The sequence below is a fragment of the Chlamydomonas reinhardtii genome, chromosome 1, assembly GCF_000002595.2.
Source record: "Chlamydomonas reinhardtii strain CC-503 cw92 mt+ chromosome 1, whole genome shotgun sequence".
Classification (NCBI taxonomy): domain Eukaryota; kingdom Viridiplantae; phylum Chlorophyta; class Chlorophyceae; order Chlamydomonadales; family Chlamydomonadaceae; genus Chlamydomonas; species Chlamydomonas reinhardtii.
The window spans coordinates 3,932,970-3,949,457 of record NC_057004.1 but is presented as its reverse complement, the minus strand read 5'-3'; the positions used below and the strand labels follow the sequence as shown (position 1 = coordinate 3,949,457).

Genomic DNA, 16,488 nt, shown 5'->3' with positions numbered 1-16,488 from the left:
GCACCAGCACACAAGCACGGGCGGTGTCCCCTCCCCCCCCATACAGGAGGGCGCTCGCGCGCGAACGGTCGGGCGGAGAAGCGGTCAGGCGCGCGCGTCAGTTCTTGCGGGGCGAATAGGCCGCGGCCAGCACACCAGCAACATAGAGAGCTTCCAAATACATTATGACGAATGCCAAGCCGCAAAGATTGCGCAATTTAGGCTGTCAGTCAATCAGTCAGCAGGAGCACTGTGCGCACATATTATGTCCTACAAATAGATACTTATTCAATACATCCGATGATCTCAGCGATGCACAGTAAGTCGCATCCGCGGGCAAGCTTGTTGGTGGTGCATTTGGCTCGCTCGCTGGGCTTCAGGGGAACCGTCCGCGCGTAGATAATACAGATCGCCTCGGTCTATCTAATGAATACGATGAATCACGCATATGCGCCTTGGGGAGATTGCGCAATGGGGGGCTAACCGGTCCCGCGCTTCGCATCCCTTCAGCCGATCTTGGCGCTTGCAAAAAAGTAAAGGTGCTGGGCGCCCTGGCTATTCTTCAACATAAGAGTCAACGCGTTTCGTTCACCCACCCCACAAAGTGCATCTCCTTTGACCAGCGTTTTCTCACAGCAAACGCTGTCAAAAATTAATGGCGCGCCGCTGGGTTGGGCGTCAGGGCGCAAATAGTCAGTTACACTTGGTCGCAGCCTTGAAAGCGGGCTGGGGCGCACGCCACACCCCAAAAACACGCCAGGAGACACACTTTGGAACAGCATGTGTAGATGATTCGCTAACGGGCTATCGCAGGCGGTGTGGGACATCGTGTGCTTGGCTGCTGTGGCGGCCCTGGACTACGGCCGACAGCGCCTTTACGCTTGCCGTGATACTGCAGACCGGACTGCGGAGGTTGCTGTTGTGCGAAGGATCGGTGTGGAGGTGATTGCGGACTTCTGGTCACGGCTAGCTGCGTTTGTGAGTCTGCGTCGGCCTCCGCGCCGCTGGGACCTTGTCCCGAACCAGCACCCATTCCTAGCGTCAGATGATGTTGGAGGGGTTATCTTGGTAGGGCCAACAGCGGACTCGCCACCGGCCTCACCCTAGCTTGTCAGCTTAGGGACTCGCAAGAGGTAGTCTTATGACGCCGACCCACGGCTTAGGTGAGCAGCGCTAGCGTTTGCGGTGAGCCGGGCCTGGGGTTCCTCCCCTCTCCGGAGGCGAGGAGCATGGGGGTCATTCGGGGATCCCTCCTCGGGTGAGCGTGCGTGTCTCGTACGTTTTTGGGGCCCTGGCTAGTCCACGGCTGTCGTCCCACATGTAACCTCTATCAGCTAACGGTGCGCCAGCTGGTGGCTTCCAAGCCGGCTGGTGCGCTCGGGCCGCGCCTCGCACGTCGCTGCACTATACAGTACAAGCGGTCCGTCCTGCGCCCCATCCTGCGCATTACGGATATGGCGCGCGTGCCGCCGGAGCTGCAGTCCGGCCCGGATGCTGCTGCCCAATTCTCCGCGCTGCTGGCCCGTGTACCGGCGGCGTGGAGGGTGGCGGCGTCGGCCACACTGCATGCGCCTGGCGGCGCGGCCTCCGCGCCTCCTGCCCCCCAGGTATGGCTGCTGCTTGCGCAGAGCCTGGGGTGGCGGCATGGCGCGGCTGACGTGCCCTTGCTGACCCTTACGGTGAAGCAGGCAACCCAGCTTCAACTTGCGCCTGCGTACGACGCGCTCCGCGTGCGTCACTTGGCCTTCATCCAAGAGGCCTACAGCGGCGCCGCGCCGCCAGCGGAAGCGATTCATGCGCTGCGGGCGGCCCTGGCGCGGCTGTGGGCTTTGGTGTGGGAGCCGCGACACAAGGAACCGCTCTGGCGTCTGGCAGTCAATGGGTTCACGGGCTTTGGGATGCTTGCGGCGTGGGCCGCAGATGGACGCGTGGAGAAATGCCCGTGTGGGACTCAGATGACTGCTGGCGCTAGGGTTCATCACTTCTGGGACTGTGTGGTGGCGGAGGCTCTGCGTGATGTGATGCGGGAGCATGCGAATGTGGACATCACACGGAACCAGTTGTGGTTAGTACAGGCGCCACCAGGGCTATCGCAGGCGGTGTGGGACATCGTGTGCTTGGCTGCTGTGGCGGCCCTGGAATACGGCCGACAGCGCCTTTACGCTTGCCGTGATGCTGCAGACCGGACTGCGGAGGTTGCTGTTGTGCGAAGAATCGGTGTGGAGGTGATTGCGGACTTCTGGTCACGGCTAGCTGCGTTTGTGAGTCTGCGTCGGCCTCCGCGCCGCTGGGACCTTGTCCCGAACCAGCACCCATTCCTAGCGTCAGATGATGTTGGAGGGGTTATCTTGGTAGGGCCAACAGCGGACTCGCCACCGGCCTCACCCTAGCTTGTCAGCTTAGGGACTCGCAAGAGGTAGTCTTATGACGCCGACCCACGGCTTAGGTGAGCAGCGCTAGCGTTTGCGGTGAACCGGGCCTGGGGTTCCTCCCCTCTCCGGAGGCGAGGAGCATGGGGGTCATTCGGGGATCTCTCCTCGGGTGAGCGTGCGTGTCTCGTACGTTTTTGGGGCCCTGGCTTGTCCACGGCTGTCGTCCCACATGTAACCTCTATCAGCTAACGACATCGATCGCCGTAGTTGTACTGTCAACTACCGTTGTGACAGTGGCCAGTGGCCACAGTGTGAACGTGACGTGGCATTAGGTGATAGCCCCCACTATGGGAACTTGTTTGGGAAGTGGGCGCAAGTTTGGGGCTTCTGGAATTACTGCTATTATGGACGCGGGTGGGGACGACTGGGCGGGCACGATTGCGCAGATGACTGTGATGATAGACGTGTGTTGAGGGTGCAGAAGATATGGTTATTGACCGCGACCGGGGGCCACTGCTGATGTAGTATGAATTTTTGGACTGATCAGCGACTCAGGGGGGGAGCCCCCCAGGAACACCCAGGAACACCCCGGTCCGTCCTGGTGTGTCGGTCACCAGAACTGCCCCAAAAGTTTCGTACTGGCTCAAACCGCGCGCTACTGCCATCGTGTTAAAATTTGCTGACATTGAGGAGCCGCTGGGCTGGAGTCTCACAGCCAAGGGCACTTAACTTCAGACCGCAGTGGTAAGTGGAGATCCTCTTGGTCACTGGGAGGCGTGGGAGCAAGTGGGAGCGTCTGGGCGAGGCGGCGCGTCATTCCGAGCACGGGGCCGCGGGCTTCAGGGCCTGGCGCGTGTACCGTTCAGAGTGGGACTGCAGGAACAGCGTAAAACCGCAAGTGAGCGCGCGGAGCACCCAGCGCACGAACGTCAATGGGGGGGGGTCTGTGCGTGTTTGATGGTATAGGACGGACGTTCCACTTTGATGGGTGGGAGGGGACGAATGGGTGGGCAGGGTGGGGTAGCTACCAGCCGCCACCACCAGCAACAACGCACGCGAGCGCTGCACAGATCAAAGGCAGCGAACTCTGAAAGCCGGGCAACGGCGACGGTAGACAAAACGAACGACGCGACAATAATCTATACTGGCGTAAGCGAGGGCAGCCCAACGCACCATAGAAGCAGCCACGCTGGCACAGTGTCTGAGTATCGTACAGTGAAGGCATGACAGGGCTGGCAGTGAGTAGGCGAGTGCGGCGGAGGGGCAGGCATGGGGACCGTCGGGGCGCCCGGCACCGGGGGCCCAAGTAGGGCACACGGCAATCCGGGAAGTTGATCCGGGCAAGGCTCTAGGCACGTCGCCTTGGGGGACAAGCACGCAATATGCCACGCGCTGAGAGAGCGGGTAGGAAACGGGGTCGACCTTCAAGCAGCATGCTAGTCCCGCGATCGCCATTGCACATGGAGTCGGACAGTGCCGGGAGGCGCAAACAAGTGGCAGTGGGTTTGTATCAACACACTGTGTCCTTATTTTGCATACAAATGATGCAGAGACTTGTACCACGAGTTAATACCTCACTGGTTGCTTTGTTCACGGCGGTCTGATTTAAAACCTATTGACGTCTAAACGTTAAGCCATGGTGCATTTACAGCTCACTAGTGCATGGTGCATATAACGCGGTCCATTATGGAAGCATGCGGCGAACTGCGCGCATATGTTGGCTCGCGCTCGCACTGGTCTCGCTGCTTCATCGATGTACATACGCACAGTCGACAGCGGCGGCCCAGCAGTGTGCGATGCCGGGCCTGGCGGACAACTGTGCTGCGGGAGCTTCTCGGCTCCGCCTGACGTCTATACTTGCGTCATGCTTGCCGGGAGATGTGAATACCACTCAAATTCCTCCTCCCCGGGTAGGTGTACTTGATAACGGGGTGTGAGAAATACATTGGTAGCAGCTCTGCGAGTCCGTATCAAAACCCCGCAGCGAGAGGGTAACAGCGACGTTGGCTATGGAAAGGTGTGGACGTGCGGGCCTCCGCTCTGGTGGTCAACGAACGTGCAGTCCGTCGGGCCATCATCGGGCTGCTAGTGAAGGCCCCGCCGACCCGCGCCCTTACGCCTTCCCGCTTACCTGTTCTGCTTTTCCGTTGGCCGTAGGCTGTGCGGCTGGTGGCACCTCAAAGTGTTATGCTGCCGGCCCTGCTGGAGCGGGTTTTGAAGGCCAACCCGCTCGCTCCCGGGGCCGGCGTAAACTACACGGCCTTGACACCGGTGAGCGACATGTATAAGATCAGAGTCTGCTGGTTGGAAGGGTCGCGCTGGACTGGCCGTCCCAGGCGCGTGTGCACAGGCTTGTTGGCTTGGCGGGTCCGGCATGGCGTTCTGACGGACCGTGTGGTGTGTCGCTGGCACTCCTCGGCGTGTGCTGCGTAGCGCGTCACCGCAGCACGGAACGCCAGGGCAGGCACGGGCGGGCCGCCAAGAACCCAACACGGTTACGGAAACCATACCGCACTAACCCCGCTGCATCCCGCTGCTCGCACTCACCCTCTCCCCCCCCCTCCGCCAACACCTCTCCTGCCTCCCGCAGCTGGGGTTTGTGTTTGCTCGCGCGGGGCTGCTGAAAGACACAGCGCCGCCCTCAGCCGGCAGGGGCTATGACCTGATGTTCACGACCTCATCTGGGTTTGGAGACGCGGCGCAGGTGGGACCGGGCAATTTAGGACATCGGTCATGCCGCGCTTTCCTTTTGGTGTAACACATGGAGGGGCATTGTACCTTGCACTTGAAGCGTCAAGGTGCGAAAGGGAGGTCATTGTTACGCTGTGGAGACAACGCTCCGCTGCGCTTGTGCCGGCTTGTGCGTGCAGGTGCCTGGCAAGCTGCCCGACCTCAGCCTTCTGGTGGCGCAGGACCCCACACTGGACTGGTGGGTGCGGAGCGGCGGGATACGGTACTGGGTGCGCCTTGGCACAGCTGCGTGGGCGCCAGAGCTGGGATGCTGAGATGCGTGCGCACGATTGGGAGCAGGGTTTATGGACGCATGGCTCTCTTCCTGCTGCCGGTTCCCCCTTGTGACTCCATCGGCGCTGCGTTGCGCTGCATGGGTGCAGGCGTGGGCTGCCGGCTCAGTTCAGGGGAGCTGGGGTGACCTACGACCACGCCGTGAGGGCCATACCCGTGCTGGTGCGTGGGCGGGCGGGCAGGCCTGCAGCAGGTCGGGACCAGGAGCGGGCTGTAGCTCGCTGCAAAGGGACTCCCACACGCGGGTTGCCAGGTGTCCCGTGCAGCACGGCTCTGCCCGTCACGCGCCGCCGCCTTCCAGCTCTGCCGGGCGTTGCGTCTCCTATCGCGCTAAGCCCACCAAACCTCGAACGCCGACCCTGTGCTCGCACGCGCCTCCTCATACGCACACACAGGCTGCGCCGTACGTGATGTTCTACCGGCGGGATGTGTTCGAGCGCGACAACCTGACGGTGCCGCAGACGTGGGAGGAGTTCACGGACCTGGCGGAGCGCTACCACGGCGGCAGCGACGGCCTCAACGGCGCCTGCATTATGTCCATAGGTGGGTTTGAGAGTTCCTCAACAAGATTTGATGAAGATCCCGGGCGTGATTGGGCGGGTGGGAGAAGGTTGCGGCATTGCACCTCGCGCCGCGCGCCACGGCAGCTGGACCGTCAGCACCGGGCGTCAGCACCAGGTGCCAGGATAGGCGTGCTCCCCACCGGCACGCAGCAGATGCACCGCAGCCCGCCATGTCCTCAACGCGCCTCGATCACAGCAGCTGTGCCCATTCCCTGGCACTGATGTGTGTGTGTGTGTGTGTGTGCGTGTGCGCCGTGGCTGTGGTGCTTGCCGCGCAGGCTGCCGCGCGGAGAGCATCATGATGCGCACCATCTTCGGCAGCTACGCGCAGGGCGAGGGACCCAGTCAGGGGCTGTTCTGGGACGCGGCCACAATGGCGCCCCTGTTCAACAGCGAGGCCGGCGAGGCGGCGCTCAAGGTGGGTGGGACATGCGGGCAGCGGTGGGGCCGTGGTGGGGCCGCACACCAAAGTAGGGGCGAGGTGTGGTAACGTCACGGGGTCGCGTGGGGCTGCCGCCTCTCGGGAGGGGTGCTTGGGAGTGAGGCTGGCACGCGGAGGCCGCATGCAGTGGGGGCACAGCTGCCGTGATCGAGGCGCGTCGAGGACATGGCGGGCTGCGGTGCACCTGCTGCGTGCCGGTGGGGAGCACGCCTGTCCTGACGCCTGGTGCTGACGCCCGGTGCTGACGTGGCACTGCGCGCAGATCTTCCGGCGGCTGCGTCGCGTGGGCCCCACGGCCTCGGATGCGCCCTTGTGCCTGCGCCGACACTTCCTCAAGGGGGAGTGCCTCATGGCGCTGGATGACGGGTCGCTGTTCAAGGTAAGACGCCCCCCCCCCGGGTAGCTGCTTCCTGCAAGAGCTGTTGCCGTGACGCCAGTGGCAGACAGGATGCACAACCGCCATGCCTGGCACAGCTACTCCTCGCTCAGACTTTACTGCATCTACAACGCTGTGCTTCATCGCCCCTGCAGCTGGCAAACATCGGCGAGCCGAACTTGACGGCCATGCGCGGCAAGCTGGGCGTGGGGCTCATGCCGGGCTCCACGCGCGTGCTGGACCGCGTCAGTCGCAAGCTGGTGCCGTGCGACAGCAAGCGCTGCCCCCTGGCGCAGGGCGTGGCGCTGGTGAGTGGGGGCCAGGCTCAGGGCCGTGGGGCTCAGTACCGCGGGGCTCAGGGCCGCGGGGCTCAGGGCCGTGGCGGCGATTTGAACGCAGGAACTGCTTAAACCGCGATGGTGTACCTTGGCGCTTATGTGCAGCCTCTGTCGGGCTCCACTCCTGGGCCCAGTGCGGCTGATGCCGGTACGGTGCTCAGGCATTTGAATGTGTGACGCGCCTGCTCTGCAGGGCCTGCCGGTCAACCGGCCCATCGCGCTGGGGAGCATCCTGTTCCTGCTGAACGGCCTGTCGTCACTGGGCCAGCAGCTGCTGAGTAAGCCGGCAGACACAGTGGCCAGGGGTGCAGCGGCCTGCCTTGCTTTGCAAACACGTTGTGACACGCGGCTTGCTGGATGTTTGGCGTCGTGCGTGCTTGTGCCTCAACGCTGTCCCGGGTTCGCGCCACAAGCGCACTGCGCACTCCGAAACTCCACTCCCGTGTTCATGGACGGCTTCCCTCCGGCTCCCTCGGCGGCACAGGCTACACACTGGCGGCGGCCCTGGTGAGCCCCTCCGTGCTGGGCATTGACGGGCTGCTTCTGGAGCCCAACGGTGAGCAAGGCGCGGCCCCTGTCGCCTCGGCACCACCTGCCCTTCACCCGTCTACCGCCATGCATCCGCCGCAATGTGCCCTTTCCTCAATGCGCTCGCCTGCTGGCTGTTGCCGCCTCCCACCTTCACACCTGCAATCATAACTACTCCGTCTTGCACACATGGAGGGCACGCCCCCGGCGTGGTTGTATCACTCTATTCGCCATGAACGGCTTACCCCGCGCGCCTGTGCTCCGCAGAGCTGCTGCCCATGCGCGCCGCCGACATGGACCTCGCCAACGCGCCGCGCTGGGTGTTGCGCGGCTATGACGCCGGCGACGTGGCGCGCTTCCTGGTGGCCTACCAGGCCACCACCGCCAGCATCAACATCAACACCGATCTAAAGATCCGCCTGTCACAGAACGTCTCGTGAGTGCCACCACCGCTGCCGCCGCTGCCATCCTGTCTTGGCGCTGGGCGCCTCGCGGGGGTTGTGCAAGCAGACGAGGGAGCTGTCGAAGTGCCGTACCGCAGGCCAGCCCTCCGGCACGCGCAGTGCAACTTGCTGATGCTGATGCTGTCGTCGGAACTGCTCCCAACAGGGACGCACTGCTGGCCGCCGCCTTGGCTTACCTGGACCAGTCCACGCCGGTCGAGTCTCTGCCAGCCATCCTGAAGCAGGTGGACGCCGTCCTGACCGCGATTGCGGAGGCACAGGACCCAGCCGCGTTTGCAGACGAGTACAGGAGGTGAGATCGGGCTTGTCTGTGGGCGTGGGCAAGTGCAGCATGTGCGTGCCTTAGCACCGCGGTTCACGCCACGGCCTGGCGCCGGCTTGTTACTCCCTCGAAACGGCATCTGGACTCGTCCAAATACACCGCCTGCTGTTCACAGGTCCATCAACTGGGTTGATCCGTACAAGCAGAGCAGCACCGCGCTCACGCCCGCCTCCGAGGCCGCGCCTTCCGGCGACAACAGCCGGCGCCTGGGGCTGCTGGTGGGACTGCCTGTGGCGTTGGCGGTTGCGGCGCTGGTGGTGACGGTGGCGGGGCTGTACTGGTGGCGCAAGGGCGCGCGGCTGCGGGCGCGGGCCAAAGCGCTCAAGACGTTCACGGAGGCGCCCGGGCCCGGCCCCGACACTGCTCTGGTGTTAACCGACATCGAGGGCTCTACCGTGCTGGTGCGTAGGCGTGCGGGAGCGGGCGGGCTGTGTGGGTTGGCGGGACAGGGACAGCATGCCGGTGCTACAGCTTGGCAAGTACTCAATTTTAGGTGGTGAAGCCCAGCGCGCAGTGGCGTAGTTTGTCGACATGCCTCCGGCGCGCTCTGACCTCATGCCCCCGTGTGCCCGTACCTGTTTGTCGCTGTGCAGTGGGACAAGATGAGCGACGTCATGAATCTGGCACTGGACGTACACAACGGCATCGTGCGGGACCTGATTGGCAGGCACAGCGGCTACGAGTGCCTCACCGAGGTAGAAATGCAGTCGTGCCTGGGTCTGGCCTGCTAGATACCGGTAACAAACATACGTATGATTATTTGTACAATGCACCCGCGCACCTTTCTTGGCTCTGACCCTGGCCCGGACATGTTGGCTGTGACACGCGCTGCAGGGCGACTCGTTCGTCCTGGCGTTCCACCGGCCGGCCCACGCGCTGGCTTTCTGCCTCGACCTGCAGCAGGTGTGTGTGGGCAGCATGGTGTGTACGGCATGGTGGTTTGTCTGGGCAATCAGTTGTCCAAGGGTGGGGTGGCGATTGAGCGGCAGGCGGGTGCGCACACATGCAAGCACCCTGCGCCCAATGCGCTAGCGTTATCTGATTGCTGCCTGCTGTAACTGCCGCCGTGTGTGCGCAGGCTCTGCTGCAAGCGCAGTGGCCCGAGGAGTTGCTGTCCGGCAGTGAGGTGCTGTGTGGCGACATGGTGGGCAGCCCCGTGCCCATCACGATGGTGCCGGCCAGGTGGGTGGCCGCTGCGGGCCAGTGACTCAATGAGCGCCGGACTTCTGGTATCGCAGGGCTGTGCCCGGTGTCAGCAGCCTCCGCGAAAGTGACTGTGCTGCAAACCCCAGGCCTGCTTAACGGAACCGGTTGTGTGTGTTTGCCGCCGTACTGCTCCTCAGGGTTGCACCTGGCAACGGCGCCATTACACAACTCTGGCAGTCGGGAGCAGGCACAGCTGGCCGCGCCAAGTCGCGCCAGCACTTCTCCCAGGGCGCGGCCGCTTCAACGTCCGGCGGCGGCACCGCAGCCCGCGTGCTGACACCGCCCCTGAGCCGGGCGCAGCTGTCGTCAACCACGTCCCAGATGCACCGCCAGGACTCACCCCTGCCGCCGACGGTGCAGCAGCTGCAGCAGCCGTCACAGCACAGCCTGGAGGTGACCGCGACAACGGCGGCCATTGCCGCAGCCGGGGCCGGCTCCGCCACCGCCTCCTGCAACTCGGCTGGCGCGCATGCGTTCGCGCGGGACACCATGTCCACCGCCACTGCCACCAGCGCCAGCGCCACTAGCATGCCTGTGCGCTTCAGGTCCACGGACGGCTACGGCGCGGGGTCGGGGTTTCTAGAGCGGCAGGCGCCGAGCATACTCGAAGCAGTGGATGAATCGGCGGACGGCGCCGCCGCCGGGGATGCGCTCGCAGCCGCCGAGAAGGCTCACGCTCACGCTCAGGCTGAGGCTCAGGCAGTCCCAAGCAGCTACAGCGAGGGCTGGCAGCAGCAGCAGCTGCTGGTAGGGGATCGCGGCTGGCAGCCGCCTACGCTGGAAGCCTACTTGGCCACGTCATCCCGGCGCTCGGTAAACTTGGCAGCGGACGCGGCGGGCGGGGACCCGAATGGCGGCGGGCGGGAGGGCTCGCGGACGGCACCGCCGCTGCGCGAGCGGCAGGGCCTTCTCACGCTGCCGGCCGGCCCCAGCCGCTACCTGCGCGGCGCGGCGCCGCAGCAGGATGAGCGTGTCGGGCTCAGCAGTTCCGTGGAGGCCGAGGTGACGGTGGGCCCGTACCTGGACGCAGTCGGCGGTGCGTCCATTGAAAGCGTGCCGGCGGCAGCAAGCCAGCTGCGCAGCGGTGAGGACGTCAGCCGGACGAACAGGGACCTGCAGCTGAGCCACGGTGGCGGCACCGAGTCAGCGGCAGCGTCGGCAACGGTCGCAGCTAACGGCGTTGAGGCTGCCGCTGCGCCTCATCACCCGGCGGATGGGCCAAGCTTCAGTGGCGGGCGCGTGCAGGTGCCGCGCATGGAGAGCTCTCCCAGCCGACCGCAACCGCTTCTGGCCACGCAGGGCACGGAGGAGTCAGCGACCTCTAGCCCGGTCAATGCCGCCACCTTGACATCCTTTGGTCAAAAGCGCAGCGCCAGCCTGGCCCAGGCCCTCAAGAAAATACACCAACAGCAACAGCTGCAGCCGCAGTTTTCGCCGGTTGCTCGTCTCACGCGCCAGACCAGCCCCGCATCACCCTTCTCGGCTAGCCGCACGCTGGGACAACGCGTGTCCAGCACTGGAATCGCCCTGCAAGGCACCCTCCTGCAGCCATCTGCTGCCATGCTGAACAGCGCCGGCGGCGCGGCCGGCGCGGCCTACAGCAATCACATGCGGAGCATGACGCAAAAGGCGGTGTCCGTGTCAACCTGGGTCACCGGCTTCGGTCCCGGCGGCGGCGCCGCCGCCCCCGATAGCCTCGCGGTGGCCACTGATGCGGACGTCATCGCCGGAGCTCGAAGCAGCCCAGCCGAGCGGTTCCGCTTTGATGGGCTCTCTGTCGGGACCACTGACAAGCAGCAGCTGCAGCATCCGCACCACCTGCACTCCACCTTGCTCGCCAAGCCCAGCTCAGCGCTGTCCTTTCTTCAGGATGACGAAGTGGTTCTCACAAGCGGCGGTGGCGGGCTGGGCCAGGCCACGGTTGAGGAGATGCTGAGGGCGCAGTGGGTGCGGCTGGGCGCGGGCGGGAGCGGGAGCGTGTCGATGACTGTGACCGGCACCATGACCGGGGCCAGCGCCGGTGATGGCGCCGCTGGTGTACCGATGAAGGCATGTGCGGAGGAGCTGGCGGCCACAGGGTCAGACCACGGCAGCGAAGTACTTGGCCGCGAGCGCACAACCTCGCCGCTGCCGCGGCGGCCGGCCAGCCTGGCTGCGGCTATGGGCGCTCCGGCACGCGGTGTCAGCAGCAGCGGCGGCTGTGGCGGCGACTTTGTGCGTGCGGACGGCGGACAGCGGCCCTACCTGCCCAGCCACAGCCTGCGTCTGGCTGATGACTTACTGCCGGCGAGCGGCGACGACGCCGCAGCAGGCGCGCACCCTGCTCCTAACGTTGTGACTGCCCCCGCATCGCAACAGGCGTCGGGTGAGTGGCAGGCAGCTTTTGCTGTCGCTGCTGTGCGTCCTGCAGGCGGGGCCACCAGTGCGGTGGCTGGACCGGCTCGGCCCTCGCTGTCGCAGCTCCAGGCAGCCATGGCAAGCACGAGCGCCGTGCCAACCCCGAGCGGAGACGCCGGCGTCCCTGGCAGCGGTTGCCTGCTGTCGCAGCGCCCGTCCTGGGCCGCGGCTGCTCCCGGGCGGGGCTCCGCCCGGCGCGCGAGCCTGGATGCCCGCATGGCGGCAGCGCTCGAGGCCCCGCCGCCGCAGGCGCCATCGTCTGCGCTGCGGCTGCCACAGGGCACCGCCGGCTCGGTCTGGTCATCCGGCATGGTTGCGGTGACGACTGGCGGTGGCTACGCGCTGGGTGCGGGCGCGTCACACCTGCCGGGCGTGACCCCACAGACGTCGGCTGCGGGCGGCGCCGGCGGGTGGGCAGCCACACGCCCTGTTGCCGCTGCGCTGAGCCGGACCATCACACAGTCGCGGCTCAAAGGGCTGCCACAGCCTTCCGCAACGCTGCAGCCGCTGCAGGACGGCAGTGCCGCCGGCGCTCCTGCCGCTGCCGCTGCCGCCCCCGCCGGAGGCGTGGTGGTCTTCCGCGGGCTGCGGGTGCGCGTGGGCATGTCGTGCGGGGTGCTGTCGGAGAGCGACGTGCTGCGTGCGCCTTGGAAGAACGCGCGCGTGCAGTACTCGGGCCTGTGTATGCGCCTGGCCAAGCTGGTGTCGGACTCGGCGCTGGGCGGCATGACGATGCTGTCGGAGAGCGCGAGGGCCGCGCTGGAGTCGACTATGCTGGCGGCGCCGGAGGATCTGGAGAAGGTGCTGCGCAAGCACCAGCCGCTGTTGGTCTGGATGGGCGCGCACTGCCTCGCGCCGGACCTGCCGCCGCAACAGCTCTACCAGCTGGTCAGCGGCGCGCTGCTGCCGCGGCTGGTGCTGCTCAGCGCGCGGCCGCTGCGCAGCCTGGGCGTGCTGCCGCCGCTGTGCGGCGTGCTGGCGGCGCCGGCGCGGCAGGCGGCGGCGGCGCGGCTGAGCGTGTCGGGCGCGGCGACGCTGCTGGCCTGGAACGCTGAGGTGACGGCGCGGGCGCTGGCGCTCCTGCACCGGGTGCTGCTGGACCTGCTGAGGGAGATGGGCGAGCGCGTGTACGTGGTCGAGGGGGCGGACGGCTGGCACGCAGGTGGGAGTGGCGGCGGCCTGGGCCTGAGCAGTCGCGGCGCCAGCTTCCAGCCACGGGCGCAGCAGTGCTCGGAGTATGGCGAGCCGTCGGAGCCGCACTCCCTAAAGTCACAGCGGTCGCAGAGGACGCTGCCGCTAGCGGTGCTGTCGCCCTTTGCGCAGCAGCAGCTTGCACCTGCGATCGGGAGGCCTGAGAGCCCCGTCGAAACTGCGGCGGCCCCCGTGTCGGCGCCGCTGCAGGTAACGCCAGACGGTTCGTTTCACGGCCGCGTGACGGGCCGCAGCGGCGGTGCACAGGCAGCCGGCGGCGAAGGAGCTAACGTGGACGCGGAGGGCGGGACGTCACAGAACATGCGTTCCCGGGCCCAGCCGGTGCTAGATGGGCAGCAGGAGCTGCCGGGGCAAGGCCAGAGCCAGGAGCTCGGGCGGGGAACGGCAGGACAGGGGCCCACATTGGCGTCGGGCCCATTGGGTTCCATTGCTGGCCACAGCGGGCGATTTCACACGGACTCTGCGCTTGCGGCTGCCCGCGGCTCCACCGCTGCTTCGGGCGGCGCTGCGCCGCGCGGCAAGCAGCCTGCAGGCCAGGTAGCGGGCAGTGGCGGCAAGCAGGCAGCAGGCGGCGGTGGGCGCCAGCGCCCCGGCGTGTTCACGGTGGTGTTCGAGGATGCGAACAGCGCGGCCACGTTCATGCTGCGAGCGCTCATGGTCATGCCTCTGCTCGACTGGTGAGTTACCTGCACTTCGCAAGTGCGGTACTGGAATTCCGAGCCCTTAAGCTGCCTTGCGGCCTTAAACAATTCAGGACCAACTATTCCTTGCATTACCTGTGCTGCATGTGATCTGATGTGTTGCATGCTGTCCTGTTCTCGCGGTGCTACCGTAAATCCTCAGCCGTAAGCTGCCTTGCGGCCACCAGCGACTAAGGACCAACCATTCAGCACTTGGCTTCTCCTGAATGCTCTGACGATTTGCACGCCGCCCTCTTCTCGCCCCACAGGCCCGCCGAGTTGCTGGAGCACCCGCTGTGTGAGCCGCTGGACCTGACACGCCTGGCATGCGGCGGCAGCAGCCTGTTGCACGCCGCCCTGGCTGAGGGCGGCTCCACAGGAGCCGAGGCGGGGCTGGGCGCCGGCAGCGGCATGAAGCGCAGCAGCACTGCCGCCGTGCGGCGCCTCTCCGCCGCCGGCATGAGCGTGCTGCAGGCCGCCACGTTTGCGGCGGGCCGCGTGTCGATGAGCAACGCGCGGCGTGATGCTGGCGCAGCAACTGCTGCCGGCCACACTGCCGCTTCTGGCACCGCAGGAGCCGCTGCAGGCGGCTACGGGTCCGTGCACGGGGGCCCCAGGGGTAGCACACTGATGTCGCCCAACCGCCACCTGGCGGCCGCGATGCGGCGTGCCGGCAGCGGCGGACCGGCCATCTTTGACGAGCGCGCGTCCTGCCCCTTGCCGCCCCTGGGCGACCGCGGCAGTACGTACGGCCAGCCCGCGCTCAAGGCCGCTGCCGAGCTGGACGGCGCCGTGGCGTCGGGGCTCGCAACCTCAGCGGCGGCGCCCCTAGCGGCTGCAGCTAACGTCACTGTAGCCGCAGCAGCAATAACGACCGCAGGCGGCGGCGACGGGCCGGCATCCACCGCCAGCACCGGCCTGGAGGGGCTGGACGTGCCCAGCGCAGCCGCCGCCGCCGCGCCGCACGTGGCCGCGCCGCTGCCTGCCACCTCTGCCAGCAGCGGGGTTGCCGGCGGCGGCGGCGGCATGGGCCAGCTGGGACGCACCTTTTTCGCCGGCCTTCGCGGCGCGGGCGCGGTGGTGGCTGGCGACCTGGGCGGCGTGCTGCCACCACCGGGCAGCCTCACCGGCCACATCACGTACCGCGGCAAGGCCTGGGCGGCGCTGAACGCTCTGTCCAAGCGGGGCCAGATTGGCCAGGTGCTGGTCAACACCTCCACACACCTGCAGCTGCGGCCCGACCTGGCTGCCGCCACGAGGGTCGTGCGCAAGCTGGACTGAGCCGGCGGGCCATGCCGGTCGGTGCACTGTGGCGTCCATCTGGCGGGGCACGTAAGCGCAGGCCTGCGGGCTGAGGACGGCGACGGCGCGGCTGTTTACTACACGCATGGAGGCGCGGCATGGCGCACTCGTGCGAGCTCATTTGTCATTGTGCCAACAGCGTGGAAGCTAATGGCCCCCGCCACCAGTTTTGTGAGCAGGGACGTGCACGGGGTTCAAGGGTTATTCTTTACAAATTGGTTGGGAAGGAAGTGGGACTGGGGTAAGTCATCCATGTAAGAGGAGAGTGGAGGGGGAGGAGGAGCCAAGTGCGGGTTGTGAACATATGAGTGGAGCATTACGGTATGATGCGGCCCGACATACAAGGAGGGCGTTTCAGAGTGTAGCAGCAAGCTTCAGCTAATGTGTGGGAAACCGCATGCTGTAGGTACGAGCCGCCAAGCGCGTTGCTACGATGGTGAGGTGGCATTGGCGCTAGAGCAGTGTGCATCAAGAGCGATTATTGTTTCATTACGTCCTGTATCAAATGCGGGCTATGGGGGTGATGTGTACGGCACTGGTGCACAGCCCTTTTAAGGTTACCATGCATGCGTACTTTGTTTCTGGACATGCGGATTCCAGTAGTCTGAAAGGAGATTGCAGAACCTTTCTTCAACGCCTTCTTCCACGTTTGTTTGAGAGAGCCGGCCGCCTGTGCTTCTTCACTAACGCTCCTAAGACTGGGTGGAGACCAGTGATGTTTTGCTCGCTGTGTCGTTTACGTTGCGTGTCCACTCATGCGTGCGTTTGTGTGCGTGCGAATTTGGCTGTAGGTATGCGCTGCATGGGCTGCGTGCGCGCGTGTCACCTGCACGCGGCAAATGGTTGGGATCGGCTGTTGTCGTCTCAAAATGCAGATTCCGTGGACCGAAGCATGAGCAATCTCCGTGAACCTAGGAACTCGTATGATAATCCCTTCCTCTCCACTTTCGGCGAACACGTGCGGCTGGCTCACGGCTTGCGTACCAGAGCTGCGCGTGTGCGAACGCAGTGGGTCGTTTACAGGAGTCAGGTGCCATCACCGGTGCATTTCAAAGCGTGACACATGAGCACAAGCGGTGTTGTTACTGTTGTGTCGGAGCATTCAGAAGAGAACCTCAGCCTGTGCGTGAAGCGCTGTGCATAAATCTTTGCTCGAGTGGACTGAGTCATGGATACATCTGTGCATTGTCGTCCTGGGCACCAGGTTACACGCTGTACTGCTGCTGCAAACAAAGCGCCAGGCCCTCTTGTGCTTCGTGACTCCCGTCTAGCGGCTCAACAGC

General features: G+C 65.3%; 2 protein-coding genes across 2 annotated transcripts; both read left to right on the top strand.

Moving 5' to 3' along the window:
- Nucleotides 1–276: 276 nt before the first annotated feature.
- On the top strand, nt 277–3,772 carry CHLRE_01g025726v5 (uncharacterized protein). The gene is made up of 4 exons (XM_043058549.1): nt 277–763; nt 878–957; nt 1,314–1,350; nt 1,587–3,772. Exons 1-4 carry the CDS (start codon nt 760–762, stop codon nt 1,634–1,636), a joined length of 171 nt encoding a protein of 56 aa, XP_042928463.1. The 5' UTR covers nt 277–759; the 3' UTR covers nt 1,637–3,772.
- A 144-nt stretch (nt 3,773–3,916) lies between these two features.
- CHLRE_01g025700v5 (uncharacterized protein) lies at nt 3,917–16,482 on the top strand. The gene is made up of 19 exons (XM_043058548.1): nt 3,917–4,261; nt 4,509–4,622; nt 4,942–5,055; nt 5,222–5,280; nt 5,465–5,537; nt 5,771–5,918; nt 6,217–6,356; nt 6,643–6,759; nt 6,912–7,064; nt 7,288–7,372; nt 7,579–7,650; nt 7,890–8,058; nt 8,232–8,378; nt 8,524–8,809; nt 9,002–9,103; nt 9,243–9,311; nt 9,487–9,590; nt 9,752–13,900; nt 14,173–16,482. The coding sequence occupies exons 1-19, from the start codon at nt 4,148–4,150 to the stop codon at nt 15,182–15,184; spliced, it is 7,227 nt and encodes a 2,408-aa protein (XP_042928462.1). The 5' UTR covers nt 3,917–4,147; the 3' UTR covers nt 15,185–16,482.
- Nucleotides 16,483–16,488: the final 6 nt, after the last annotated feature.